Source organism: Rhododendron vialii, chromosome 6a (genome assembly GCF_030253575.1).
Source record: "Rhododendron vialii isolate Sample 1 chromosome 6a, ASM3025357v1".
In the NCBI taxonomy this organism is placed as follows: domain Eukaryota; kingdom Viridiplantae; phylum Streptophyta; class Magnoliopsida; order Ericales; family Ericaceae; genus Rhododendron; species Rhododendron vialii.
In genome coordinates, this window is record NC_080562.1 from 36301550 (window position 1) to 36324173 (window position 22624).

The following is a 22624-nucleotide window of genomic DNA, read 5'->3' on the forward strand; positions in this document are numbered from 1 at the left end:
GCAATGAACCTTAACTAATCAGTTTCAAAAAAAAAAAAACCTTAACTAATCAAAAATTATCTCGAATAACCGTTGCCACCCTTACTAATGAACATAACTCCAAATAGTACCGTTCAAAAAACTTACACAGTAACAGTTTCAACATAGAATGGCTGAAAATGGTTCTTAATAGACAGGAAGAGCTAAACATTAGTGAAGCACAATAGCGCATATCCATTACTCAACAGTTGGACAGATTAAAATGATCATTGGTTTATTCATACAATCGTTCAAATACACAAAACAAAACCTTCTATCAGATGCTAATGTGAAATTCAAAATGATCTGATCCGTTAAGTATTCATTTTAAATTCTATATTTACTCAGCTCTGTCCTGTTTATATATTTGCGTCTACATGCCTCCGACTTCCTCTTCTTAACCCTGCTCTATACTCTCTAAGGTCACTTTGTCCAAACATTGCCTTCAGAATTGATTCGTTAGAACAATACAAGATGTGTCACAATGGCGGCTTCCGCAGCCTGGAAAAAAAAAATCATTTCAGAAGTCATTCAGATTCTAGGAGACCAAAACTTTTACTGTTTGACCAGAAAACAAAGGTAAAAATTATACCGCTTAATGATGTACTAAAGGCCACGGACAGTAAGTAGGTAATACCGAAGCTCAATCACCGACTCCCAGATTCTTCGCCAAGAACTAATTTCTTTTGCAGTTGGCTCAAAGACCAGCCCTCCATTTACATTCTCAGCTTTAGGCCCCATATCGTTTACGAGTTTGACAGATTCAGAAAGTCGATTGAGCAGGTTTATCAAGGCAATCACCTCATTTCTTTGCAAATGCAGCTGTAAAGACCACCAAAAGTTTGACAAACAGAGAGAGATGAACTTACCATTCCAAATAAAACAAAGAAACCATTATAGGGCCACAGAAGCTTACAATCTGATGAGGTTGGTTTTGACCATTGACAGAGAAGAGAATCTTTAGTGCAGTGCCGAGACCAAGAACCTGAAGCTTTCCCCAGAGGCGACACTTTTCACATCCCACACAATCCATTAGGGCACTACAAAATGAAGACATACTCGTGAAAAAAGCAAGAAAAAATATACTCCTAATAATTAATTGGCAGATGGAAAGAATATAACATAATCCCGATTAGTATAGCAGGTCAAGTAACACAAATATCAATAATCCGTTTGTTACTAGATATAAGCAGCAGATAATATAACTACAGCAGTGAAGAAACACATAATCATCTGAATTTAGTACTTTGAGCATCTTGCCCAAAGCAAATGAGACAAAAGTGTATTAAATCAGAGAGAAACCTAATGTTTTTAAATTGCTTCTGAATCTGCTGCTTTAGTTCAGGTCCACTTTGGCCCTGCCACAGTTTAGCTTCATCAAATGGAAGTGGACATGCAGCTTGCAGTTTGGGGTTGTAAAGTAACTGACGCATCAAAGATTGTGCTTTCAGGTCCTCCGCAAGGTTACCAGTGTCATACTCAGCCTGCTCCAAGTAATCTGCTGCCTAACAAACATTTTAAACAAAAAAAAATGTTAAGAAAATGTCCTAAAACGTGATTAGATTTATCAAGATGAGGCATGCAGTAGGTACTCACTTTTGTCACAGCTCGAAGAACAAAGAGGAAAGTGAAGTACAAGTTTCTAACACGATCAGGGTATCTAAGGACACGATCGTGCATCAACTCAAGATTTTTACCCCACTGCAATCGCAGAAAAGGACTGTTAGCTCACTGTCCATCTTTGAACAAATGATGCAATTTAAGGTTCTACAGAATGTCTCTCATTATCCTCTCTAATTACTGACTTTTCACAAATGCAGAGTAATGCCTAGCAGAATGAGGCAATGAGCTATTCCTTTCCGTAACTTGACAGAAAAAAAGATCCTCCAGAAAGCAACAAGGTTCCAGCATAAAGTCCTAGTTAAACTTGATGGGTCAAAACAAGAAGAAAGGAGAGCCATATAACAGCTAGTTGTTTATGGAAGTTAATAGAACAAACAAAACTAATCATAAATGCTTATACAGAAAATAAAAAGGTGATAACACAATGCAATGCGGGGAACCGGAAGGAGTGAGAACCAGGTTGGTGGATTCATCAAGAAGGTAATCAGCAGCTATGTGGATTGAGATTGAGGAGTGAAGACCAGATATTAATTTGTACAAGGCTTTTTTCTCCTGGCAAATCTCTCCCGATGAATCTGCATCCAAGGAAAAAAAGCCAATAGCATCCCAAAATTCCATCAGAAACAAAAGACTATAAAGAAAGGATGCACAAAACAGGTGATGACAATTACCACAGTAAGGGAAAGAATCATTAATTAAAGCTGATAATAAGCAATTTTCAAAATGACCAATTAGCCAAGAGGAACACTATTAGACAATAAAATCACTTTTTCTTTCCCGTGGCCAGTGCCAACAAAGGTACTATGAACTTCTATTCTACACATTGACTTCATTGTGGGGGGGTGATTCCTGCTACTGTTGCATGGCCACTTTGACACAAGTGAACTGGCTAGTTAAAATCCTGCAAGTAGGGTGGACTTGTTCTTCAACAGGGACCTAAACTTATTCTAATCTAAGAATACAAGTGATGTGACCCCTTTGGAACTAAGGATTGCATAGATTGAAAAATAATTGCCAATGCAAAGCAGTTTAACATCCTCATATTACATGGTGGTGTCACGGAGCATATCCTGTAACTGAAAATATGAGTCCGGTTTTCAGAAACTCAATTAACTAGCAAACTCACATTTTGGACAATTTTCTGAATATATAGCATCCCATATCCTTCCGGCAGACGGACCAACATAGCCTGTATAACGTTCTGGATTCAATTGAAGATTTACATATGTCATCTCGCCTGCAGACAAAAACTCCTAAGTCAATCTCTGATAAGTTTTCCCAAATCAATCTATCTGAAGGAAAGAACAAATTTACACCCTAGAACGAAAACAAGGCATTGTGGCAGATTGACAACCAACAGCAACACGGATGCAATCTTCCAGGATCAAATTTTTGAAGGATGTAATGAGTAATTAGAATTTAGACGACCTCTGCTTAATATCTCATGACCAACCAACAAAGAGAAGACCTTAGGTCCAGATAAGTAATGAAAACATTCAGCATCATCAAAGATAGAGATATTTACTATTGTCTGTCTCATCGTCATTGGTCCACGGGTTATCAACTTCCATCCAGCCCCTGAAAGCTCTACTATCTAAGGTGCGGTCAACTGTAGCCTCTGGCTTTCCCTCTTGACACACCAAATTGTCAGATGGAAGACCACGATGTAATGGATTCTTGAAAATTTCTGGAAATTCATTTTCAGGACATTCACAAACGCTGCAATCTCGCAAGCGGCACATACCATCATCAGGCCAAAAAGGGCAGTCACACCACAGCTTTACCTACCAAAGGGTCCAGCAAATCAGTTTCAAGAAATCACAACAAAATAATGCAATATTCCAACATAACAACGTTTCCTAGAGAATTATCTTTCATCATGAAAATTGTACCAGGACATTATCCTGCTGGCAAACTATGGGATCTGGGTCATATGACATACTCTCTCAGACTACAAAGGAAAGTAACCAGCTCATACGATTGGGAAGAAGTTGTGAACAACCTCTGACCCACTACCTGAGGTTGCCCCAACAAAACTAGCTGACCTAGCGAGCTACAAAGGGAAGGAAGATTGATCACTGCTTTTAGCCAACTACGCTAAAGGCAGGCAAGAAAGCCAGTCCATGTTATTCAGTACCCCACTCCTATTTTACTTTTAGTTCAGAATCCACCAACATAATTTTTTTAATATGGAACATTGATGGTCCTGGACCCTGGTACCTTCCTTCCACATCTCAACTACATGAAATTATCCATTTTTATTACAATGACGTAAAGCATTGAACACGGAAAAAGTCACACACAGGTTCAGAGGTAGAGGAGACTTGGGCACCAAATGAGAGCTTAACTTGCTCTCCAAGAACATCGCGCTATTGTTACTTTACTAGTTTGTACCCCTCTCCTTCTTCTCTTACGTACTTAAGCATTTGGATTTTTCCCCAGACTCAAATGTATGCAACAGTTTAGTGATCGAAGTAGATCAAGAACACGTCTATTGGCCGTTAAGTAGTGAAGTGCTCATACAAGATTCAATTACAATATGTAGGGACTTGTGGTTATAACTTGACAACTCAAATTACAAATGGTTAATGGAACGATGATGCAATTGATAAAAACAGGTTATAGATTAGAATGTCAAAATCAGCAGAGTATCCCTAGGGGCTATGTTACATGGATGGTCATGGGGACACGTCCTGAAAACTTGCTTGTAGTATATATTGCACAATTTTTTCAGATTATGTATCGTTAATTATATTTATCAATGTATTTAAGCACGAAGGGGTTAAGAAAAGTACGTTTTTGCTATTTCATGTCCATGTGAAATACTCAAAATATCGTTTTTCTAGCTAATTTGATATTCCTTTTATGTGAAATACTCAAAACATTGAACTCTTTTCAACAAAGTATCTAAAAGTAATAGTAATAAATAAACAAACTTGAATCATTGAGTAAAATTAGGAGTCCACATTGAGCCAATGTCAATCCCCACCAGACCTTAAAATATCGGAAAAATGGAGTCGTGACAAGCTCTTGGAGCAAAGGATGCAACACTTCTCCATTAATACTGTCTACCGTCTCGTAATCACAACAGCAGTCCTCCACTATGCCTGTATATTTCCGTGAATCCTGCACCAAAAGCCTAAAGTCAAAACCAGAAATCAGCATAAAGTTCCATTCCTATATTCCTAAATTTTACTAGTTGCATCATTCTTTTGCTCTACGATTAGAGCCTTAGATTATACGCTAAAGAGAACAAAACAACAATTTAACTCAGATCCTAACAAATTTCAACCAAATACTCATTAACCCAATTCTGATTCACCCATTTCATGGACATTGAACCAATCCCTGTAATTCACCTACCAACTAAAAACCATCAATCAAAATTCAAAAGTCAAAGGTGAAGTCTTCAAACATTTCGTTAGAGGATTCATCCTCATCCAATAAAGAGGACATGACTTTAATAAATTTTTAGCCAAAATCGACTTCATATGCGGTAGTTTGATAACAACTAGGTTTCTTCGATATCACGAAACACAATGCTCTCGATATAACTCAACGATGCTCTCGACATAACTCAACGAAGACAACGGATTCACCAGCCGACCCAGTTGATTGGGACTTAAAGCTTAGCTTGGTTTGGTACTTTGGTTTATCTAGTCCTTGACAAAACCAAAAAGATACAAGCAGACCCCAGTTGCTTGGGACACAAGATTTGGTTTACTCTGATTTTCAGTCATCTAATAACTCAACAATTCACAATCATTAAAAAAAAAAAAGAACAACTTTATCAAATTCCAGGCATGCAAAATAGTTCTGATCAACAAACAAAATCAACATTTCTTGCAAGAATTGCATCGATGACAATAACATAAATCACCTATCTGCATTCACTATTCATAGTCTTTTTCAGGGCAACTCATGATGCTCCAATTTGAGAGAGAGAGAGAGAGAGAGGACCTGAGAACAGCTGCAGGACTTATGATTGTTGACGAAAAGAGAGATCTTTTGCGAGTGTCTGGAGGCCACCGCTACCGCAATTAAGACCGCGATCGCCGCCCCAATAAACCATATCCCCCGCCTCTTACTACTCCGCTTCTTCTTGTCCCCAATCTCTGCTTCCACCATCACCATATAGATATATCTACCACTGGTATATATATGTTCTGTATGTATCGATTACAAAACCCTAGGAAAAAAAGGCACAAAACCCCCTAAAATCCTCTCACAATGTCATTTCCATACACACATATATATAAAGAGAGATACCCAAATCGAAACCATAGTCTATAACCATATTGTGGGCTATTTACAGCTTGTTTCCATTTTTTCAAGATTTTCTTTTGTTTCTCATTCAACGCCAAATCCACACGCAGATTGAGACAATCCCAAACGCGCCCAGAATGCTGGGGTCTAGAAACCGCAAACGGTTTTTTTGGTCGGGAGTCGGGACGGCCGCGGAAGAGCGAGTGAGGTGACGCCCGGAAGGAGAGATGGACACGTGGTACGTTTTGGCGACGCGTGGTGGGGAGGTGTGATTTTGAGAGTAGGGGAGAGGGGAGTTGGGACGCATTGAAGGGGTCCATTTAATGTGCCTGCTTTTTGGTGAGTAGGTGACGTTGGTCAACCAATCGGAGTTGAGCATAGAGTCCAGTTGGACTGCGGGTAATTTAATATAAATTAATCCTGCTGCATAAACCGACCAGAAACATGAATCGATGGTCATGCGGAGCCCAGTTTGAGTCATGGATGATTTAACACGTTTAATAATTTAAAAAAAAAAATTTAGCTGGATTTTTCATTTAGATTTCGGATCCATCAAAAAATGAAAAATTAGATCGAGTTCTTACATTTATCGGATTGAGTTAATTTTTATGGATCCACTCAATTTTTTTTTAAATTTATCGAACGACTCAAATAATTTGTGTAGAATTCAGAGTAGGCCTTCAGTTCGCACTGTCGGTCTCCCTAATCGGTTTCCGTAGTTTTTCGTAAATCATAGCCTTACGGGGAGGCTGTGAATCGTCCCAGGCCGGTGGAAGGATTGGGCTCAGGCCCAACGACAGAGCTTGAGATAATTGGTTGGTGGCCTCAGGCCTACGGTGTGGGTTCAAGATAAGAATGGAAATGAAGCGGGTCGAAGTCGAATATATTGTCCCCGCTCTGTTCCTTTATCAGGGCGGAGTTGGAGCGAGAATGATCGGGGAGATGGCGGAGTCAACAAATAATCGGCTACACAGTCACCTTTATGATTTGCACCAACTTTGTTCTCTTGAGAGAATTTCGAAAAGCAAATAAAATATTGATTTTTAATGAGAGTTAAGAAAATGACGAATAAGAAAATAAAGAACTGAAATAGTGATTTAGTATTTTTCTCTTATTATATTTGAACAAATGAAATCTAAATAGATGCATGTAAGTACAAAAATAGTAGTAGTAATTACAATAATTAGAGCGGGTTTGGGTAAAGGAGAGAAAATATTATTCTCATCCCACTTCTTTAGTAGATCATGAATACATGCTCAGATCAGGGTGTGGATATTGAAGGCGGGAACCGAAGGAGGGAAATTGCCAGCCCTAGTTCAAGACAAAATGTGTAGGTATCACTCTAATGTGTGGTAGAAAAATGGTCCTAAAACACCACATGACAGTGCTTCACAGAGCATTGAGTAATCTTTGAGAGTTCTACGTGGAAATGCAAAAGATTAATCTTTTCAAACTTTTGATATAAATGGCAGTCCAAACTTCAAAGTAAAGATTTACGATATCTAAATTTAATTCTACCTTGATATGGTGCAAAACATGCTATCCACGTTAGGTGCAAAACAGGCTATCCACGTTAGGACCAGAGGTTATAGTCCAATTGGACCGTGAGGAATTAATAATAGGGGCGGCTTCCCAGCCCGATGGATGGATTGAGCTCAGGCCCAAAAGAAGAGATTCAGACCGGGCTTAGAATAACGAGAGATTGGGCTGAAATGCACAAGATGGGACTAGAGTTTGATATGGTTAGCAGTCCGGAGTCAAGTCCATGCTTGTTAGGGTCCCTTCGTATTTAAATCTACTAGTTTCTTCGTTATTTGTAACAGTTCTTTCTTATAAGTACGAACGAAATAAAAAAGTAATGCAATGTGTAAATTTTCTATCTTTTGTGTACCGGGTGCGTATTAGGTTCTTATCATTGTATTTCAAGTGAAATCTTGTAATTGCCCTTGGACTTTTTGAATGAGAATCATTGACGTTGATAAAAAAACGGAAAGGAAAAGTAGTTTCTTGTTCAGAAAAATGGAGAAGTAGATTTTTCTAGTATTAGCTAAGCAAGAAAGCGATGAAAATTGAAGTGGCTTGTGATTGGTTGAACCTTATCTTAATTGTGTTATTATGCTTGGGCTGCTGATTTTGCTACTCTCTTTTTTGTTAACGTCACTCCCCTGCAAGTGTAAAATACACTTGCATGGGAGTGATGTTAACAAAAAAAGGAGTGGCAAAATCATTTTCTTTATGTTTGAATGGAAATTTAACTTGGATAAATGTGCATCCGAAATGTTTGGATACATGACAAGGTTTCATGGAAAGGAATATGAAAGAGAAATGAACGGTTCAGATTCACAGTCCATTAATTTCTATAACTGTGAATTTGAACTATTCATTTCTCTTTCATGTTCCTTTTCATGGAACCCTTCGAGGTATCATACATGTCAATCCTCAATGTGCATTGCTTTTGTCACGGTAATTACAACGAAATTATAGAATGCATTTATTCCTTTCAATATTTTCGATCTTGAAGTTGTCCCTCTCTATTCAAACTCATGCAAAAATGAATTACATTTTTCACTATTCACCAAGTTTAATACGATATAGTACTTTTTGAAAATATTGTTTGTTCAGAAAATTCTTGAAAATCGATTGAACAGAGATAAATGTTGTTTTGATCGATCAAGATATATGAAGAGAAATCTGAATCTGCTAACCCCTCAAATTCTGGAGGGCAAAGTTGATTTTTTACTGCACCTTGAACAAACAAGCATCATTCGTTTTTTCGTTGGGCTAGGTTGGACTATTTTCAGTATAAGAGCAACTACGGCTACAACTGTGGTTAGAACCGTTAGATGCATGCACATGAGTCTATATGTTTCGAAGAGCTTCAAACACAAAATTAATTACATCCAGAGCTGTGTGTTTTAAAGGTGTGTGGGTAAACTTTGTGTTTCAGTTATGTTCACAATAAAATCACTCCTATTTTGGCTTATATATAAGCCAAATGGCTTATTTTTGTCCTTATTCAAATTTTTTCGCATTTGTTATTATTTCGTCAAATTTTTTTTAGATTATTGTTTCATCATCATGACAATAATCTAAGAGGTGTGTTGTTGTATTATTATTTCATCATGACGAGAGGAATTTAAAAAGTAAAAAATTATTATTGAAATTCAAATTTTTTTAATAAAGAATTTTTTTTTTTTGGCTTATTTATTTGGCCAAACAAAGTAATAAAGCAACTTGCCATCTCATTTGTTTATCACATCCTCTCTCTCTCTCTCTCTCTCTCTCTCTCTGATGGGATCTAAGACAATCAACTCATATGCCAGTGTTCTTCTTCACGTGACTGTCACTTTCACTGTATATGCTTCCAATCTCCAATATAAAAATGTGCTCCCAATTTATTCCTTGTTGCCAATAATTTAGCTTCTTTGTTGTGTGGTGGTTAATAATATATAGGTTCTTCTTGTATTTTTCCACTTTCTTGTTTGTTTGGAGGGAAAAAGTACTCATGAGTAACTGAAATACCTATAATGAGCGATCAATTTGGGTCGATCAGCAATTTTGGGAATTTTCTCTCTGCTAATCATGGCTTGTCTATTGACCTCTAATAAAAGCCAAATTTGGTGGGTCACCAGACAAACAGAAGCCCTAGCTAGCTAGCTGTATTATAAGAACAAGTTTGGTTTCTCTTTTTCTTTAGGAGTCCAATTTGGGTTTTTATTCAGGTTTTTTTTTTTTTTTTTCCCGACGAATTAACAAGATAGGGTGTCTAGCGTTGTCTTTGATCGATCAATCTACGAATGCATACGGCTCTTTCGATTCACATAGACCAAGTAATTACAATGGAACCAAAATTAAGGAACGAACGAAGCGTTTGATTGACTTTTCTTGCTTTGTTGTCTTGAAAGTTCATAAATCTTGACTGAATGCTTTGGCTGCTCCTGCTCCAAGAACACTTAGAAAGCTTACCTGAGTTGCCACATATGGGAAGAAAGCAACCACAAAGATTTTCAAGGCATTCAGCTTTTTTGATGACTCAGATGTCTGGAGCAGTTTGTGCAAACCTCAACTAATTTTGGCAGCTCATTAATTCTCGTAAAACTACTTGCCGTCGGGTGTTATAAACTCCTCTGAGATTAGTCAACACAAAATTTTGCTGCGACCCATTAGTTCAGTGTTACTATTACTATTCAAACACGAGATGCTTAGGCCAAAAACCGCAAGCTTTGGCTTCTACCACAAACCAGTGGTTGGGCCATCTTGTCAACGATTATTGCCCATGTACTCTCTCTCTCTCTCTCTCTCTCTCTCTCTCTCTCTCTCTCTCTCTCTCTCTCTCTCCCCACGGTGGTTGGGATCTGAGTAAATGATTAGGAGTTTGCAAGACCAATAATTTGACGAAGATGATTCATGTGACCACAATGTTCAGGAGAAGAAGAAGGTGGGTTGATTAGGAATTTTAGGACTAAAGAATGAAGGGACACCCAATGAATGGTACTATCATTTGGTGATTTGCTAATTAAATATTAATAGCTGAATGCATTTTTTAGGGGTATGTACATTGGACCTGGAAAAGTAGAAAGGGATATGGGGAGGATGTCTGCCTTGATCATTTCCTTGCGTTTGGCATATTCACGTGCATGTATGTGCTTTAAAATGCCCCACGTACCCTTTCCCAATTCTCTTAATTATTAGTCACAAATCCTTCAAATGTGGAGTGCTTAATTGTTACATTTATTTTGAGTCATTGTTAAGTTTGAGAAAGGTCTTTTCGGTTTAGACCTTCCATACACCATTTCTCTTAAAAAAGCCAATTTGCCTTCTTGTTTTGTTCTTATTAAAAAGAATAATATTTCATACTGTACTAGTTAGTTTTGCGCCAAACTTTTATGAATTATTGGTTCATTTTAACGAGAGAATATAAAAAGTAAAAATTTATAACTTCTAGCCAAATATTTTTTGAAATATCCAAGAAAATTTGGACTTTCTGGACTTTTGGGGATTTTTTCTTGGATAATTTCAAAAATATTTGGGTACAAGTCATAATTTTTTTACTATTTCGATTCCTCTCGTCAAAACGAACCATGCATTTGATAAATAAGACTTTTAAATACCATCGCATACCTCATACTCATCCGACCGTTTGAGTATTCCCACCTATTAAACGTGATTTGATCCTAGTTTAGAGACTCATCCCATTGTTCGAGTATTTCCACATAGTAAACGTTATTTGGTCCTAGTTTAGAGATTTGTACGGTGGTTAACTTTAAGGCGTAAAATTTCGGTCTGAGATGTTCGATCTAAGCACCGCGTCATCAACTAAGTACTTTTATGGATATAGTATAGCCTGGTTGTTTGGCCTGAGGAATGCTAAGAACAAAGAAAATGGGCAAAGAAAATACCCTTAAAGTATACATGAACGGCTCAGATTCAATATGCAGTGAATCTGAACTGCTCATGTACACTTTAAGGGTCTTTTCTTTGCCAATTTTCTTTGCACTTAGCATTTCTCTTTCTTTTTTCCATTGTACATTGTGATAGTTTTTGGAGGGAAAATTCAATGTACCCCGAAAAAGTACCCAGAAATTACCCCGAATTTAAAAATCGATGGTCGTTGGTCGCCATAGACCTGTTGTAATTCACCTCGTCCTTCTTTGTAAGGTTTGGGAATTCCAATGCAAACCAATCTCTCATTAAGTTTTCTCATCTCTATTTTTTTTTTTTACTTGGTGAATAGAAGAATTTGAAGATTAAACAATATTTATCAAAAAAGAGTACAAAATAAGGCCCCGTTCTGCTAAGGATTCAAATAAGTAATTTTTGTAAACTAAATGTGATGTATTATGAAAGAATGATCTGCCTCGTAAATCAAGAAATAAATACTTAAAAAATAAGAATCTTTGCGAAATGAGGCCTAATAAGTCGTGTTCTTCAAGATAAAACCCTCCCTAGGATAATATAATTTGAGATTTTGATAAGACTAAATTTAGGGGGTGTTTGGGAAGTGCATTTTTGCATTTTTCCATTCCCATTATTGCATTTTTGTTGTTTGGCTAGTAATGCTACACACACAGATTTTGTGCACAGATTTTTTGTGGGGCCCACTATGGGTTCCACACAAATAATCCGACCCGTTCATTAAATGTAAAACATTTTGTCAAGGGCTCCCGCAAAAAATCAGCTCAATCCGATAGCTATAAGTGTTTGATTCAATCATTTAACTTTTCATTATCCTGAGATTCGAATGAAAAGTTAAATGATTGAATCAAGCATCTATGAGTATCGGATTGAGCTGATTTTTTGCGGGGGCCCTTGAAAAAATGTTTTACATTTAATGAACGGCTCGGATTATTTGTTTGGGACCCGTAGTGGGCCCCACAAAAAATCTGTGCACAAAATCTGTGTGTGTAGCATTATTGTTTCTCAAAACCCATTCCCAGATTTTGACAAAGGAAGCAAGAAGTGAGAATGAGGCCTGGAGGTCCTTTTTGGCTTTAGGAATTTTTGCATTTTGGGTAAATTACTAAAAAACCCTCATTGAGTTAGGTAATTACTTCCATTGCTTCCACGATACAAAGAGAACCCTCATTGAGTTAGGTAATTACTTCCATTACTTCCACGATATACAAAGAGAACCGGGGGGAGAGAACATTATTCCCCAAATAGCTCATGAACCTAAGGATGTCGTCCACGCCATCAATGAATTCGACGGTCCAGGCCAAAAAATTACATTCCCCAAAAAGTATATAAATAAATAAATAACATTATTCATACATCTTTTAATACGACAATAAATAATTAAGGACAAAATGGTAAAAAACCAACTCATAACTCATTTTGTTCATATATCTCCCAAACACTATTACTGTTCCAAGATACATTTTACACATATCTCCCAAATACTCCTATCCTATTCAAAACGCATTTTGACCATAATTCAAAAAGTTAAAAAGCCAAAAAGCTGAAAATGAAAAGCTATAAAGTAGGCTTCCAAACACCCACCGATAAAAGAAGGACAAAAAGACAACCAAAACCATGTAGACCAAGGCCCAATATTATTGAATATCACCCGGGCCCAAATGATTTTTGATTCGGGTGGGTCTCTTTCTCATGGAGTACGTAGTCTTTTGTTTATAATGAGAGATAGGCAGCAGCATCACATGTCGCTCTCTTTTATATATTGTGGACACACATTATGCCATGTTTAGCAAAATGGAGATTTAAATGCTTACATCTTAGGGGCACATGCACTTGCCATTTTCATATGGACCTACTTCTTTGTCAGAGATATAGGAGATATGGCTTTCTTATGATCATCACTTCGAGGGTGGTAAATTTTCGGTGAGAAGAAAATTTTACTAATTGTGAGAGATAAAACTACGAGTTTGAAAAGTAAGTACTTGGCATTTATGCTTCTACTCAATCAACCCCGTTAAATGGCACATCTGATAGTACTGCATGGAATTAGTAGTATATATACTAGTAGTATCATTTCTTCAATCCCCTATGAGGACCCAAGTACATTCTCGGATCACGTGCCCATGGCAGGTTTTATTTATTAGTAATTTCATTGTATAATTATCCTGCATTATTAAGCATTAACTCGATGGGTGAGGCATTATTGGTGAAAATTATTTTGTGGACAAAATAATGTAAAAATAATTTATTTTAAAAGGTCTTGGCGTTTGATAATTTTAGTACCATCAGAGATTCAGAATAGAATTTCATTTTGTGAATGAATTAGAGTAGCGCGCCGATGGCAGCGACAACGTAGGGCCAGTGTTGACCACGTGGCAGACAGCATCGTCCAACGTCCCCACTTGGGACCCAGACTGACTAATAATCCAGGCCCATCACATGGGGCCATCACTTTCCAATTTTCTACTACTAGTAATAATATCTTATCTTCTACTCCACTATACAGAATTGGTAAAAGAAAAATAAAATAGAACACGGAATGAGAATAGGGTCATGGGAAAATGATTTATTTTCTCTTGTTTCTTCAAATCCAACCAAACAAAATAAATTTGATCTGTAGCTCTTCCTTTTTCATGTGTTTCTTTCCCCCCTAAATATGAAAACCCCCAGTTAACAAAAAATTCGGGAAAATAACTTCCGGACAAAAATGTGTTTGGAGTCGTTCGATATATGTTGGCCTACATACGTACACGACTCTAGATGCAGCTATGTTTAGAATTGTATTTTAAAGTGTGTTTCTGACATTGTTCTGTACTTTTTGATCCTGTTCGGTTTTGATTTTGAGGGAGATTTTAAAGTGTAATGAGTAAAAAGAGATAAATAGAAAAAATTTAATTAGAGATCGACTGTGCGTAAGGATTTTGAGTACCCTAAACGAACAAGCCCTTTATGATCAAATATTGTTCACTTGTTTCAAATGCAAAGCCTCGTCGTTGTATTTATAATGATATAGTTGAGCTTGTGGTGAGGACATATTTACAAGCAACGTTGTCAAAACAAGATAAGGTGCACATATCATTTTTCTTTATCTTATATTTTATAATACGTAGGCTACGTATCGAATATCGCATGATCCGTACGTTAAAAAGTGAAAAGAGAAGTTAAAGTATAGACACACTCGGTATAAAATACAACATTGGTTGCACAAAAACCAAAAACTATAATACCAAATTTCGCTCTTCAATCATATACATTTAAAATGCTGATTGAAATTAATTTCACTCTTCAATCGTATACACTGTATATAACGCGTAGCAATTAGTATCAATGCATCAAGACAAAATATTGCATGTCCCCGTCATAGATCGCGAAGGAATATTTACTTGAACATAAATGAAAGATATGTAGAAGTTTTACTTTTTGACGAACCAATTACGATGAGATTTATTTTAGACAGCTGATTTTGCCACTTCTCTATTTGTTATTGTCACTCTCTTTTTTATTTTTGTTAGGATGAATTTACTAAAATACCCTTACATTTGAAAAGTAAGAAAAAGTTAGCATCATAAAGTGAAATGGTGTTTTAGTAAATTCACCATAATAAAAACAAAAAGGGACTGGCAAAATCATTAGCCTTATTTTAACACAAGATACGTATCAATTTTACCTCTACCCGTATCAAATTTTCGCATTGGTATGGTAGACTCGGTGCATAATTGCTTGACAAATTTGGAGTGATCTTCGAAGTTCAAACAATCTCCTTCCAATTGACGGGCAAACCTAAACACGTTGCCGTTAACGAAGAGAGAGAGAGTACATTTGAGACCGACATTATGCAGATTATTGGTGAATTATCAGAAAAATATGTTGATGTTAGTATATGGAGTAATTAATTGCGTGCTTTTCTCCAATGAAAGAAATTGATCCAATGGTAGTTGATGGTTGGTTTGATGATTCAATAATAAAGTTTGGTATATATTCTATTATTAATATGGAGGCAGATCGAAGTCGGCTACGTGTTGGCGATGGCGTCGGCTCCGGTAATAAGCTTTCGGTTCTGGTACTCATTTCCTTGGAAACTCAAACAAGTGGTCCTAAACGGCTGTCTTCCACTGTAACAAAATTAAAAATAAGCGGATCAAAAAAAAAAAATAATAACAAAATTAAAAATAAAACACGACAATATATAGCTGTTTAATTTCGTTCGTAAAACCCGCACTAAATTACAACTCTACGCCTACCCATTCGGAGTTCGGCCTCCATGTTTGGGTTGTCCGAGCTCAACTCTAAATTTGATTGTCACTTATTACTATTTATTACTAAGTCGTAAAGAATTAAAAAAAAAAAAACATACAAGTAAAAAAAAAAAATTAAGGTCACATTTGCACTTTTAACTTGAATTACATTAGAAAATCGAAATCAAATGTAATCCCGGTTATAGTATTTTATGATTAACACGATTCGATTCGAAGAAAATAAATTTACCTTACATTTTTTGCTGCCCCATGATGGAGGGTTTGCCAAGCTCAAGATTTTGTGAGACTTACCTCAGGTCGGCTCTGACGAAGGTATTGATTTTTCTTATCAAATTCGAAGGTGTGAATCATGTACTGATAGAATGTGTAAGGCGCCCTCCGAGTCTAAAATGGATTAATACAGTTGTTGGTTTTGTAAGAAATAATTCGTAAAGCATTTAAATAAAAAAAATTGCCTTAATCTAATTGGAGTATCAATAACAATAAGTACTTATCAATTCATTCAAATATTTAATCAAATTTTTTATAAAATCAAGAACTCTATAGAACTCGGTGTGAAACTCACACATCAAATAGTGCACAAAATTTCTCTAAAGCCCTGTTTCCACTAACAAAAACAACAAAAAAACTTAACACATAAATATGTATTTTAACATCTCGTTTCTACTAACAAATTTTTTTTAACATTTTACCATCTCGTTTTTACTAACAAAACATCAACAACTTATTCACTGCTGAAAACAACTTACCATTTCTCAACAACTTATTCATTAACGAAAACATCTAATAATTTTTCGATCACAAATATTTTTGTGCCATGATTTTCACCAGTGGAAACACCTCCTAAGTCATTCAATTTGGAAAAACGGTCTCTAAGTAATAATTCAGCGGCCTGTCAAATGATGTCCAAATACTTTAATCCACCTCGTATTTATGTAGAATTCGTACATTTTTAGTAGTTAGTAGTTACTCTGCATGGTGCAATAAATAATGGCGCTGCCACTACTCCAAGACCTCCCAATAATTTATCCGCTCGCCGACTCTCCTCCCTCCATTAATATGGGAACAGTCGGTCAAAGCTGCAGGGACAATTACTCCCAACGTTAATACTAATAACTACGCAGAAAGAAAGCAAAAAGGTAGTATTGGAGTAGTTGAAGTTAATTACTCTCCAGCTAAGGATTAATCAGCAACGTAGGAAGACGGTCGCCCCCCCCCAGTAATAACGGCTACGTATACTTAAATTACCGACATACATACAGCTAAGCTAGACGACGTTGCGTCATTTTGACTCTCACTTCGTCCATGCATGCAGCTGGTTGCTGTCTCTCCCTCCTCGATCAGTAAAAGTACAGCTAAATTCGCAGCCCCCAACGCCCAAACGCGGCTTCATAATTACATTCCGTCGCCCTTCTTCTCCGCTCAACACCCGGTCCCCTTAATTATACTTATTATCCTCAGAAACCCTCCCTTTTAAGTTAAAGTACGGATTAAATTAATTCCGGGGATATATACAGATGCTCTTCTTTCATTTTGGTCAACTAATTACCTCTCTTCCTTCCCACTCTCTCTATGTTTGTCAACCAAAACTTGTTGAATTAATTAACTAGATATCGTTGACATTAACACGAAAGACTAATTATTAATCCAGTTGGATTATTTTTTTCTCCTTATTTTTTTTTTTTTGAATTTTTTAGCTTTGCATCGATTTTTATGAACTATTACTTTGTCAGGATGAGAGCAATCTAAAAAGTAAAATTTTTCGATCGAAACTCAATTTTTTTTTACATAAAGACAAAAATAAGTCAATAAATAAAACTTTTGTCTTTACTAAAAAAATCTTGAGTATTGATAATAAATTTGTACTTATCCGATTTTTCATGTCAAGACCAACTAATAATCCACAAAAATTTGACACAAAACTAACACATGCCCAAAAAAATTTGAATAAGAACAAAAAAATATAAGCCGATTTGCTTATTTAGCCAAAATAAGCCTAAAACTTAAAAATTTAGCTTAGGTTAGAAATTCAGGATAAATTGATGATTAATCCTTATTTGTCTATTTCATATAGAATTTTGATTATTTGATGGAACTATACATACATAATGTGGACGTGGATGTATATAAATACATATAATTTCATTAGGCAAAAATAAACAATAAGCACCTCGCAATATGCATAGTATCACATGTTTCGTGGGATTGCATCGTCACGTGATGCCTAGCTCATATGTGGTGGTAAAAAGTCACCGAACACCACGTGAAGCACGAAAATAACCTAGTGTAACATAATGAAAATTACATATATCCAAGAGAAGCGAAACTCCACTAATTAATTAATTCTAATCATCTAGGATCGAAAATATAAATAAACGAGTAGTATAGTAGGAGTAAAATTAAATGTCAGCCCCCACTCTCACTCTTTCACTTTTCTCCCCCTCTTCCTTCCATCTTTATAAGCAAACCTCAACGCCACACTCCTCTCCCATTATCTCATTCCTCCCAACAACTCATCACCCACCAAAAAAAACAAAGAAAAATGGGCGACAAGGAAACCACCTACTACTTCCCACCACCAGAGTACTCCGACCTCGACCTCAGCTTCAACTCCACCACCACCACCAGCTCCCGCCCCAGCCTCGCCCGCTCCAGCCTCACCCTCTCCTTCAACGACTCCCGCCTCTCCTCCGCCGCAACCACCACCCCAACCACCCTCCACCAACGCCCCCACCGAAACTCCGACCCCCATTGGTCCGCCATCAAGGCCGCCTCCACCCTCTCCTCCACCGGATCCATCCACCTCCGCCACCTCAAGCTCCTCCGCCACCTCGGCACCGGCAACCTCGGCCGTGTCTTCCTCTGCCGCCTCCGCGACTACGACCACAACACCCAGTTCGCCTTGAAGGTCGTCGACCGCGACTCCCTCTCCTCCAAGAAGCTCAGCCAGGTCCAGACCGAGGCCCAGATCCTCTCCCTGCTCGACCACCCTTTCCTCCCCACTCTCTACGCCCACATCGAGGTCTCCCACTACACCTGCCTCCTCATCGACTACTGCCCCAACGGCGACCTCCACTCCCTCCTCAGCAAACAGCCCTCCAACCGCCTGCCGCTCGAGTCCGTCAGGTTCTACGCGGCCGAGGTTTTAATAGCGCTCGAGTATCTGCACGTCAACGGCGTCGTCTACCGGGATTTAAAACCAGAAAACATTTTACTGCGCGAGGACGGGCACGTCATGCTGTCCGATTTCGATCTTTGCTTCACGGCCGACATGGTCCCCAGGTTGGAAACCCGGTCCCACCGGCCCCGCAGGTCCACAGCAAAAAAAACCCGGCGTTGCCGCCACTGCTTCGGTCACCGGCGACCGGAGGAGGAGGAGGAGGTGGTGAGGGAGTTCGTGGCGGAGCCGACGGCGGCGTTTTCGAAGTCGTGCGTCGGAACCCACGAGTACCTGGCGCCGGAGTTGGTTACCGGAAACGGTCACAGCAACGGGGTTGACTGGTGGGCGTTCGGGGTTTTCATTTACGAATTGTTGTACGGCACAACGCCGTTTAAGGGAGGGAGCAAAGAGGCCACCCTGCGCAACATTGCGTCGAGCAGGGTGGCGAGGTTCCCGGTGCAGGACGAACAAGAGGGAGTACCGGGAATGGCAGAAGCGAGGGACCTGATAGAGAGGCTGTTGGTGAAGGATCCGAGGCGGCGGCTGGGGTGCGCCAGGGGCGCGACGGACATCAAGCGCCACCCGTTTTTTAACGGGATAAAGTGGCCGTTGATTCGGATGTATAAGCCGCCGGAGGTGCGCGGGCTTGTCGTGAAGAAGGCGGGGAGGTCGCACGTGAGCCACGTGACCGGGGGGGCATTGTCGCCGAGGAGACGGCGTTGGTGGTGGAACGGGTTGAATAGTATAATGAGGAGGCATATGGGGTCTAAGCGCAATTTAAATTCTAACCAGAACTACTATTGTTATGCCAATAGTAGTGGTAAGGTTAGGAAATCTGGGTGAGATTTTCAATTCTTTTGTTTCTTGTTTGTATCGGTGATTTTTTTTACTATACGATTTTCTTCGACTTTGTCTGCTTTCAGATTCGATCCCTATAAAAAAAGAAGAGGTGAGAGGGAATATCAGTTTTCTATGTTTTTTGTTAAAAGAGAATTGATAAGTGGATGTAAATCGAAAGAGAAATTAGAAATAGAAGTTTTATGTTGAGGTTCTAATCAGTACGTTTTTAATTTTCTATCTTGGTCATCTTGAATTTTACTTATTTTTTCCATTTTTAGTCGGCATATGAATTTATTTGCTTCTATTTTTGGTTAGCATATTAACGAAATTATCTTTGGATATGAAGAACTTTTGACATAGCTTTTAGTCAGAAATATTGAGAAACTTATTAGTCAGATCCATTTTGGAGGCTATCCCACAATGACATTTTGGAAAGTTGGGGCTGATTCAGCAACGCTCAATTTCATCATCGTCCAATAATATTTTGGATGGTTTAGATTTTAGAAAACTCTTTCAGAGAAGTGTCAAACTCTTTTATAGAAGAGTCCTTTTTTTCTCATGGCTCCTCCTTCATCATGGAAATGTCATTTTGGGTTCTGATCATAGTGGTGTCGGGTGATGGCCCATTGCTGATGGAAGGTGGCAGCAACGGTGGTCCATCGATGATAGAGGGTAGTGGATCATCTGATGACGAATTAGATCCATTGGTTCATCAGGGTAGTGTGGGTGACATTTTAGGTTCTGATAGTGGTGGCAGCTGATGCATGGAAGGCAGCGGCGATGGTCCAACGATGTTAGAGGGTGGTGGTGGTCCCTTGTCCAATGATGCTAGTGGTTGTGGTCTAATGAGAAATCAGATTCATTGGCTCGCCGGTGCCACTGCTAATGGAGTTTGGGTTTTTGCTTGGTTTGTAATAGTGTTTTTATTTAATTTGTTTTCTGGTGTCAATAGGATTTAACAATGCCATTTCATTGTTGATCTGAACCTAGGCATCACTTGAGGACGTATGAACCTTCGGTGCTCCAGGTGGCTGACACAAATAAATAAATAAATAAAGAAAATGCATCAGTTGGAGACAAAGTGAGAACACGACAGAAAATCAATAGTGAATGCAATGGAGATTTTGAACTTGTCTCCCACATGATGGACCAATGAGGGAAACTTTTTCCATCATCCAGATTATATACATACAGATTACCTTTTGTGAGTGATGAGGACGTTTCTGAAGACGTTTCACTGAGCTCTCTTAGGAGACGATCGACACATATCGAGGATTGATGCTCGAATCAGCCCGTCTGCTCGGCCATGAGGGTTCTGCTCGGCAGGAGGTAATTCCTGGTCGATGGAGCCCCCACGATCTTGCCATAAGGGCACTGAATTTATGCATCATGGGGGAGAGTTGTAACTCCCCACAACTCTTTATGCTTCTGTTATCCACAGTTCATGGGTGCACAACCGCCATCCACCCATGGGAAAAACCGCTCCACTCACCCACGATCTGGCTGGTTGAATGATCGTGGGGGTATAACACGTAGGTGATAGGAGGGGTTGTCTATAAATAAGCATACGATAGATATTGACAGGTAGCTAGGCACTCTCTTTCATTTTCAATATCGAACGCCTACTTACAATCACCACTTCTAACTTGATCGTCGATGGGCCTGCAATTGGAAATACCTCCGGTCATTGAACTTGATTGCAGGAACCCTAAAAGGAAGGAGCTCGGATTGCCCATCCATTTTCTGGCACCAACAGTTAGTTTTAAATACATTTGCTATTGCGTATACAAACAAAATTGGGGTTAACAAGAAATTAAAGATTCAAAATGCAATGCTTCAAACAAGTTAACTGCTTAGAAAAAAAAAGAAGGAAAAGGCCGAGGGGCGCAGCCGGAGCTTGTATGATACAAGAATCCCTAACCATCAGACAAATTAAGTGAGAACATGACAGAAAAATCATAGTGAATGCAATGGTGATTTTAAATTAACTTGTCTCTCACATAATGGACCAATGAGGGACACTTTTGCCATCATCCAGATATATATTACATACAGACTACATATTGTGAATCTTAAAATACATTTGCTCTTGGGTGTGTGAACAAAAATTGGGGTTAACAAGAAATTAAAAGATTCAAAATGCAATATACTTCCAACAAGTTTTTTTTTCTTCCAAAGTTTAGGATAGTTACATTGATAGGAAAATAAAACAATAAATCAAGAAGGGCAAGTATCCCCATAAAGAAGAGATACCAACATTACATTTGAAACCATTTATTTTGTCCAAATTCATTTGCTAGGAGACTATGTAAAAATTCAGGTTAATTAGATATTGGTAAATATTTCATCTAAAAGTTTAATTTTTCATTCAAGAATTTTAAAGAAAATAACTGAACTCCTGAATGAAGCAAGTATCGATATTTGATTTAGCTAAAGTTTGTTACGGTCTTCCAAAAAATGAATAACCAAACAGTTTTGATTGGCAAAGTGAGACACGGAATGAGCCCTTAGCTACCTTAGCGGAGGGTGAACAAAATCACTCTCAACCATTAGAGATGTTAGTATAACATTAGAAGCAAATAATTCCTAATTTTTGGATTATTGAAGACCAATAATCCAGTCAATTTTACTTATTATTGGATGAACATAAGAAAAATTTACTTATTCAATTTGGCCTAATCCGCGCCGGATAATTTTTTTAGCATAACCGGCAGCCCTTAGAACAACCAATCGAGTAATTATTCAGTAGTTCGGGAGTACCACCACGTGATACTTCGGGTCACTTTACAATAACACATTCTTGTGGGGTTCATATACTTAATGGTAGACTCCATAAGAATGTGTAATTGTAAAGTGGTACGAAGTACCATATAATGGTACTCATGGAGTATTGTATAATTTCACCGATCATTAACTCAAGGAGTTCAATTGGCCAAATGAGCATTGAGTATGTCATGTGTTCCACTGAAGAAAATAAATTTTAATATTATGTATTATGAAAAAATGATTTATCTCGTAAAGACAAAAAATAGTATTTAAAAAATAT

The 22624-nt window shown here is 38.0% G+C and overlaps 2 protein-coding genes across 2 annotated transcripts; one reads left to right on the top strand and one right to left on the bottom strand.

The window, feature by feature from the left end:
• Positions 1–122: 122 nt before the first annotated feature.
• Positions 123–6026, bottom strand: LOC131329797 (endoplasmic reticulum oxidoreductin-1). Its single transcript, XM_058363167.1, has 10 exons — positions 5602–6026; positions 4636–4767; positions 3167–3425; positions 2768–2878; positions 2098–2216; positions 1615–1719; positions 1321–1523; positions 935–1058; positions 611–840; positions 123–519 (listed from the first exon to the last, which is right to left on the bottom strand). Exons 1-9 carry the CDS (start codon positions 5773–5775, stop codon positions 625–627), a joined length of 1443 nt encoding a protein of 480 aa, XP_058219150.1. The 5' UTR covers positions 5776–6026; the 3' UTR covers positions 123–519; positions 611–624.
• A 12011-nt stretch (positions 6027–18037) lies between these two features.
• Positions 18038–19796, top strand: LOC131330265 (serine/threonine-protein kinase WAG1-like). The gene has a single exon (XM_058363794.1). The coding sequence runs from the start codon at positions 18121–18123 to the stop codon at positions 19579–19581; it is 1461 nt and encodes a 486-aa protein (XP_058219777.1). The 5' UTR covers positions 18038–18120; the 3' UTR covers positions 19582–19796.
• Positions 19797–22624: the final 2828 nt, after the last annotated feature.